At 38.9% G+C, this 8,399-nt stretch overlaps 1 protein-coding gene across 1 annotated transcript; it reads right to left on the bottom strand.

Annotated features, from left to right (window-relative positions):
- Positions 1-1,796: 1,796 nt before the first annotated feature.
- LOC137949405 (uncharacterized) lies at positions 1,797-2,966 on the bottom strand. Its single transcript, XM_068795466.1, has 3 exons — positions 2,946-2,966; positions 2,691-2,729; positions 1,797-2,414 (listed from the first exon to the last, which is right to left on the bottom strand). The coding sequence occupies exons 1-3, from the start codon at positions 2,964-2,966 to the stop codon at positions 1,797-1,799; spliced, it is 678 nt and encodes a 225-aa protein (XP_068651567.1).
- Between the last annotated feature and the right edge of the window lie 5,433 nt (positions 2,967-8,399).

The raw sequence follows: 8,399 nt of genomic DNA, 5'->3' as shown, positions 1-8,399 counted from the left end.
TCCGACAACCTTTCGCATCTTCTCACTTCTGAATTCATTTCTGAACCATTTCCGACCATCGTTCTTCCCTAATCGACAACATAGGTCGACCAGAAAGGTCTTGGCGACCAGAATCTGTTCCAAAACAGCAAAGCGATTTCTCCCTTTGTCATGCGACTCGGTCCATGGTCAGAGACCATAACATGACCCTAGCATCCATGGTGATCCATTTTGACAACGCTTAAGCCTCGCGAGGTGTCAGATCATACCCATCAATATGACCCTATAAATATTTTCCCATGACAAATAACCGGAATTGAAATGCCCATACACTATAGTTCTTACCCGTGAACCGTATAGGAGAAAAATCTAACTTGTCCGTTGACATGATGAGAGCGAGAGTGGCTGAATACAACCTTCACAAATTTGGTTTCCAAAGGCCACTAAGTTGGAAACCCTTGCTGAGATTTTCACAAATGCCACTCCACTGAAAATTCCAGATTTACCCCCATAATTTCAGAGAATTCCAGATTGACTTCCACTACTGCCAAAAATTCCAGATCTACCCCCACAATTTCAGAAACTTTCAGATCTACCCCTGCTATTGCTGCAAATTCTAGATTTACCCCCACAATTTCAAAAAATTCCAGATTTACCCCACGCGTACTGAAAATATCAGAAATGCCAGCTTACTCACATAACATTAGCCAGAAGAGATCCGAGATTGGAGAGAAACACCCACCTGACCGTTCAGCTTCCCAGCAAGAACCCGTCAGCCCACTCCTCTGAGCTCGGACAGGAGTTTTCGACCAGTCCTTTTAGCTCCCTGGAAAGTGATACCGAGAGCTCTAACCGTTCTTTGAGTCATCGGACAGCTGCTCGTCAGACAGAAAATCTTCGGACAGAGAGAGCTTGAGCTCCAAGCTCACATTCAGCAAAAAGAAGCTGAACCACCAAACTCTGATACCACGACAAACTGAGGTCGACGACGGTGAACCGAGGCTGTCGGAGAAGCCAAAACCAGAGCTGGCATTCTGGTTTCTCATGGACGGAACCACCTCATCACAAGGCTGATGGCACAGCCCAACAGAGAGCACTAAGCTATGAAGTAGTGGACGGAACCACCACAACCTCCAGAGGCTGACGGCGTAGCCCAAGCAGAGCTTCACCCTCTGGTTTCTCGGCGAGGAAGACGAAGTGATGTTTTGATGGAATAATCAGCTCGTGGCTTCCCTTCCTCTTTATCTTCTATACTTAGGTCTTAGATTAACCGTATTACATAACAGCCCATGGGGCCAATACAATGCAACCCAGCCCATTAATCCCTATCTAATTACCCTATGTACATAACACAAATTATACAACAAATATTAACATAAATTCTATCTAATATACATTCCAACATATCGTAATAGGAGGCTCCTGAAGCGGGGGTGGCAGTTGTAGTTAAGGAAGTACTTGGAGAGGAAACCATCATGGTTTTCATTTTCTGGAACGACTCATACTCCGCATCAGTAAATGTTTTCTTTTCTGTTGATGTGGTAGACGGATCCTCTTTCATATCACCCGCGAAGGCTTGGTTAGCTTTAATTCTAGTCTGGTTTGCCGTTGGTTTTATAACATTTTTCTCTAGAGTGGCCAGTTCTTCCACACTAGGAGCATTCCTTCAATAAAAGCATGTGTTTATAGTGTGCCTATATCTCCCACAGTGAGTGCATTCCTTCCCATCTGTTATGTCAAACCCATTTCTTCCACCTCTTCCTCATCCTCCCCTATAATTTCTGCCCTGATATTGGCCTTGGTCAGATGATGTTCCCCTATCTCCAGAGTATAGCGGATAATAACTTAGTATTAGAGGAAGAAGCGTCTGGAATATGGAGAAGTGTCACACATACATCATCAAAAGTGGGAACCGTAGAAGAGCTAAGAAGTTGACTCTTAGCAACTTCAATATATGGTTTGATATTTGCAAGGCAAATAGCCATGACTAATGCCTCTTTCTGCTTGTCTTGTACTGAGACATCTGTGGTAGGAGGCATAACTAATTTCCACTCTTGAAGAAAGCCTCTAAAGTGGGCCAAGTATTCATGGATATTCTCCCCTTGTTTAGTGTTCAACATCTTTTGGAGAAGATCATATGGCCTATGTAGATTATTGGGACTAGAATGTAGCTTAGCACATGTCTCCCAAATTTGTTTTGTAGTATCAAGATGAATAACATTGTTGGAGACATGTTCCAGCATGCTATTTATTAGCCAACTAATCACCAAAGTATCGTATTTTAGCCACTTGTTATAAAAAATATCCTCTTCATCAACTGGCGGTCCTCGGTTGGTGAGATGACCAAGTAGGTCCTTTGTTATATAAGAATCCTTATAACCGATGTTGACCAACTCATGAAATTTTATACCCCTCCCAAAGTTATCGTAGTAATTCTGAGTATATCACTCTTATTATTCATATTTTTTTCAGCCATAATACGCGATTCAATTTAAAAAGAATTCTCCAATCAACTACTAATCAAAGAAAGCAAGTAGATGTCTTTAACCAACTCGGTTAATGGAGAGACTTAGCATAAAAGTTAAGTAATCATAGTAGGCTCAATATAATTCTTCTTTATCAGGGAATCTTGTTCCCACAAAATTATAACTCTTTATGCAAAAAATCTCAACATAAATTGGTTTCAGTCAAAATTTTCCAAACCGACAAACTGCTTTGGTAACTTCTTTCAATACAAGATGCAAATATTTCTATAATCTCATAAGATGTAGACATTCATAAAAACATATCTAAACCATCCCCCAATATCCGAAAACTAGTAGCATAAATCAATAATATCATAAACAAAAAAATTTATCTCATGAGCTTCAATCTTGCTTCATAGAGAGCCTTCTATGAGCAACTTTGATCATACCTTCTTAAATCATTCCTTTGACTTGAGGATCCTAAATTTGATGTTCTGATACCATGTTGAATTTAGGACCCATTACTGATATCTCGAGCAAGGTGAGAGAGGGAAAAAGAAAAAGAAGGAGAGAGAGAGCCCTCGGGTAGAGAAGGGAGAAGTGTTGGAAGATAGGGCCCAAACCTACACTACCAAAGAAGACTCACATATCCAAGTGTGTTGGAAGATGAGTTCAAGCCCATAAGATAAAGGAAGACCCACACATCAAAAGGATGTGGAAGATGGGCTCAAGGCCCACATAAATAATGGCGGGATGGTAAATATAGGGTCATCTCATAGAGATGGCATTGATGTAATTAGGTTAAAATTCTAGGGTTAAATATTATTGTAAGATACTAGTTTCATTAATCTATAAATAGATCTTTAGGGAGGGTTAGGAAATCAAATCCATAACCTCTTCTTCCTTTGGTTGCCCTCCCAATGGGACTCTCTCCCTTTTTCTCCATGAGCTAAATCCATGGAGTCCTGAAAATCAACATGGTATTTCAGGACTCGTAGCTATATTTTTGAGGAATCCACCGATTTTTTTCTTTTTTTTTTCTCATATTGATGGTTCGTTTTTCCATAGTTACAACTTCATGTTTTGATTTTACTGCAAGTTTTCTTCTGCTGCTACTCTATCTTCGTTAGAACTTGCTCGATGCTTCAGTCAAGGATCTGGTGCCTGACCCCACTGTTTGATACATGCAGCCACATCAATGCTGTAAATTAGATGTCTGGCAATATCCTCCATCTTTATTTGACTCAAATCTCCTCCGGTGCGGACAGTACTTGCTTCATCTTGAAGCAGTACTCAGTTGATTACCCAGACGAACCGATGTAAGCTTTCTTCAATTCGTTCGAGCTGTGCAAGTCTGGAACGACGTCGGCCGGCTTCCGGCTGTTTATTCCAATGCTATCACATCGTCCTAGTTATTCCAACCAGCTTGCTCGTCACTGCTAATTTCTTGATTCTCTGATATCTTCCTGGTCTGTGATCTCTGCCGTGAATATATGGGGAATTGCAATTTCTGGTCTTTCCTGCTGCAAACTCGGAGGTGGCACCACTTTGAATTATCATCGTCTTACAATATTTTGCCGGTGACAGAGACGGTGAACCAGCAAGTGCTCTAACTTAGAAAATTTCCTTCACTGCTGCTGCGAGACCTACTGAACACGAGATTTTTTGCTTCCCTGAGGAGTTTTTCCATCTTCGGAAGGTCTCTTTCTTTCTCTGCTTTGATCAGAAGCAACGAAGACACTCCATTTATTTTTGGAAGATCTGAACTGCTGATTTTTCAAAAAATTCATTCTTGGATTGACTCTGTTGCTTGGTATTTTGCCGACGTTGCTCATTTCCCGGTGTTGTCTTGATGACTTCTATGTCTATCAGCTTAGATTGAGTCCTCATTGCCAGTGATTGAGTAGAGTGGTCTTCGCTGGAGCCGCGATCTTTGCTCTATTGCATTGTTTTGAATCAATGATCGTCTCTGCCGGCTAGTTTATTTCTGGAAGATGGCCAAGAATATATTTGCTCTGTTCGGGAAGATTTGCTGATTCTCTAGGAGATATCTTCTCCACTATTTTCGAAAACTCTGCTGCTGATTGATCTCCTTCGTCTCTGCAAATCCCCGATCTTGAAAGTCTTTTTTAGCAGTAGAGGCAACTTCGTCTTGGTTGGCATATGGCTTATTTATGGAAGATCTCATCTGGACTTCCTTAAAATCGGAACCAATATTAATCTTTGTCTGGCAACAGATTGCAATATCTCTTTAAGCAACAAGTTTTCTTTAACAGCAGACTTCCATTGCTGTTTTTAACAGCCAGATCATCATTCATTACCAGCTGGTAGCTTACTGTCTGACTTCCATCCGAAGTCTAAAACCAGCCTTCATCTGCTTGGATAGTATCAGCTTATATTTTTGGAGTTATCAACAGAGCCAGATCGTAGCTGGTGATCATACAGGTTGCTGTTTTCTGCTCTCTTGGAAGCTTGCGCCAGTTTGAAGACAATTGGCCGACTTAATTTTTCCTAAGATAGGAAAATATATCCAGCGCTGTTCTAGCCCAACCCGGATCGAGCCGATTAACCCAGCGAGCCAAGCGACTCGGACACACCAGTCTACCAAGTTAACTTGGGCCAACTCGCTCCGGGTCAACTCAGTAAGTGAACTCGTGTATGGGTTAGCTTGACTCGGCTCACTTGTTTTCTGCATCGGTTATACGGGTCCAGTCCCAAGTTTTATACATATTTCTACCGCGACTTGGCTATATTGGTCTACTATTTGACTCAACACGACTCGGTAAATTTTTCTCTAGCTGGATTATTATTTTGAAGAATTGACAAATTATTCCTTGGTCAACATATTATTTGGTATACATATTTGCATTAGATTATTTTGTGTTTTTACAATGATTATTTTGTGTTTTTACAATGATTATTTTGGTTCGAAGAGGAGGCCTCATTACCTTTTCTCATACTATATTTGACTCTCAAAAATATTAGGGTTGGGACACCATGAGAGTCGATGACTGGATTGGGACACCATGATAAATAAGCCCACTTCCCCCTACTAATGTCCTTTATTACTCCTACCACTTGAGAGTCGTTGTCCTATGGAGGGACACTGTGATGGAGGAGTTTTTTTTTTATTACACTTCATAGCAATGCCTATAATCAACTACCTATGAGAAGATAGGAGTAAGCCCAACATCCAGCATGAAAACTGGAGTATGGAGCAATGTCTTAACGGCTAGGAGTGATTTTACTCTCACTTATCTTTTGCCAGTTGGGCCTCATGAACGAGAGCAACAGCGTGAGGGGGAGTGTTGGAAGATGAAGGCATATTGAAATATGTGTCATTTTATACAAAAAAGATTTTTTACATCATTTGCAGCAAGCTGGGAGATCATGTTGGTCTGTCATCCCCAGCTTGAGCGGGAGTGTTGGAAGATAGGGCCCAAGCCCACACAACCAAGTAAGGTCCACATATCCAAGTGTGTTGGAAGATGGGCTTAAGCCCATAAGACCAAGGAAGACCCACACATCCAAGAGATGTGGAAGATGGGCTCAAGGCCTACAGATCAATGAAAAGGCCCATAGGCCCACATAGAATGATTGTATGATGGTAAATAAAGGGTCATCTCATAGAGATGGCATTGATGTAATTAGGTTAAAGTTCTAGGGTTAAAACCCTAAACCCTAAGTTCAAGAGTATTATTGTAATACAGTAGTTTCAATAAACTATAAATAGAGCTTTAGGGGGAGGGTTAAGAGATCAAGTCTATAACCTCTTCTTCCTCTGGTTTTCTCCCAATGGGTCTCTCTCCCTTTTTCTCCATGAACTAAATCCATGGAGTCCTGAAAATCAACAAGAAGAAAAAGAAGAAGAAAGAGTTTAGGCAAGAAGCAACTCTACACAAGAGAGAGAAGGGAGAACAACTTCCTTTGATTATTTAATTCCGAGTACAAGCTCCTCTATTTATAGTAGAAGAGTGATATAGTCCATGTTCAATTAACTTCATTCTCCTAATTACATTCCAACTCTAACTCTTAAAGATAAACCTATCATTAAATGATAACTTAACATAATTTAGAAGTCTAACATAACTCAAACTCTCTCCTATAAGGACGTGACAATAGGCTGAAGATGCCAGCTCGTGCTTTATCTTTGTGGATCCCACTTGATCTTCTAGCTCATGTGATAAGGATACCAGATCGTGGCATCTTTGTGGGTCCCACTTGATCTTCAAATCTTCCAACTCATTCCAACTCATGCCTTCCAACTCATGCCAGCTTGTGTGATGACTCCTCTTGCCTTATCAGGTACTCATGGTGGGTCCCACCAACTCGTGCAACCATGGTGGGTCCCACAATGTAATACTTTTCTATATGAAAATTCTTACCATGAATTTTTTGTGGTGAGCTAGTTTTGCTGAAAAAAATTGTTTTCTTCAACAACAAGGCCATGTTATTACATTTATTTTGGAAACGTTGCCAAAGTATTTCTGCTAAAAATACATCTTGAGGGACAATTCATGCCGCTTGTTTCATGGAAACACTTTTCTATCAAAAAATTCTTACAATTTTTTTTTTGTAAGGCAATTTTTGCTTAAACAAATTTCTTTCTCTAACTATAAGGCCTTGCTAGCATACTTTTTTAGGAAACACTAGAAAAGTATTTCTAGTAAAAATACAACTAGAGGGACCATTAGTGCCACATGTTTCTTGAAAACACTTTTCTAGTTGAAAATTCTTACAAGAAAATTTTGTAGAAGGGCAATTTTTGCTGATACAAATTACTTTCTACAACTACATAGCCTTGTCACTACACATTTTCAAGAAATGTTAGAAAAATATTTCTAGTAAAAATACATCTTCAGGGACCTATTCCCTCACGTTTATTGGAAATACTTTTCTTGCTGAAAATTGTTACCAACAAATTTTATGGGAAGACAATTTTTGCTGAAACAAATTACTTTCTAAAACTATAAGACCTTGTTAAGTCATTTTTTTAGGAAATGATGGAAAAATATTTCTATTAAAAATATGTATCCAAGGAAAAAGAATGCCTCATGTATCTTGTAAACACTTTTTTAGAAAAAAAAATCTTTCCAGGAAATTTTTGTGGTTAGGCAAATTTTGTTGAAACAAGTTACTTTCTTCAACTATAAGGCCTTGTTAATTCATTTTTTCAAGAATCAAAACACTTTTCTAGCTAAAAATTCTTGCTAGGAAAATTTTTTGGTGAAACATTTTTTTTTAACCAAATTACGTTCATTTTTTTAGGAAACAATGGAAAACATTTTCTAGAAAAAAAAGCATCTCTAGATCCCATTAGTGCCTCATGTTTCCTGGAAACACTTTTCTTTTTGAAAAATTTTACTAGGAAAATTTTGTCGTAAGACAATTTTTGTTGAAATAAATTAATTTCTATAACTATAAGGACTTTTTAGTGTATTTCAGGAAACGTTGGAAGAGTATTTTGGGGGAAAATACGTCTCCAGGGACCATTAGATCTTCATGTGTCCTAGAAACACTTTTCTAGCTGAAAATTCTTACCAAAACATTTTTGTGCTAAGGCCACATTTTATGAAACAAATTACTTTCAAGAATAATATCCCGCATTTTTTTAATGAAATGTTGGAAAAGTATTTCAAGTAAAAATACGTCTCCATTGACATTAGTGCCTCCATGTTTCTTGGAAACACTTTTCGACATAAAGATTCTTGCCAGGAAAATTTTGTGGTAAAGCAAATTACTTTCTACAACTATAAGGTCTTGTTAGCATATCTTTTAATGAAACGTCGAAAAAAGAATTTCTAGTAAAACTAAGTCTCCAGGGACAATTTGTGCTTCATGTTTTCTGTAAAAATCTCTCTAGCTGAACATTCTGACGAGGAATTTTTTGTGGTGAGCACTTTTTGTTGAAACAAATTACTTTCTTCAACTACAAGGCCATGTTAGTGTATTTTT

Source organism: Aristolochia californica, unplaced genomic scaffold (genome assembly GCF_029961685.1).
Source record: "Aristolochia californica isolate CCGP_79_NKW_82.1479 unplaced genomic scaffold, dmAriCali1.0.hap1 SCAF_14, whole genome shotgun sequence".
NCBI classification, from domain to species: Eukaryota; Viridiplantae; Streptophyta; class Magnoliopsida; order Piperales; family Aristolochiaceae; genus Aristolochia; species Aristolochia californica.
The sequence above is the reverse complement of the archived record's forward strand: the minus strand, read 5'-3'. Positions and strand labels throughout refer to the sequence as shown.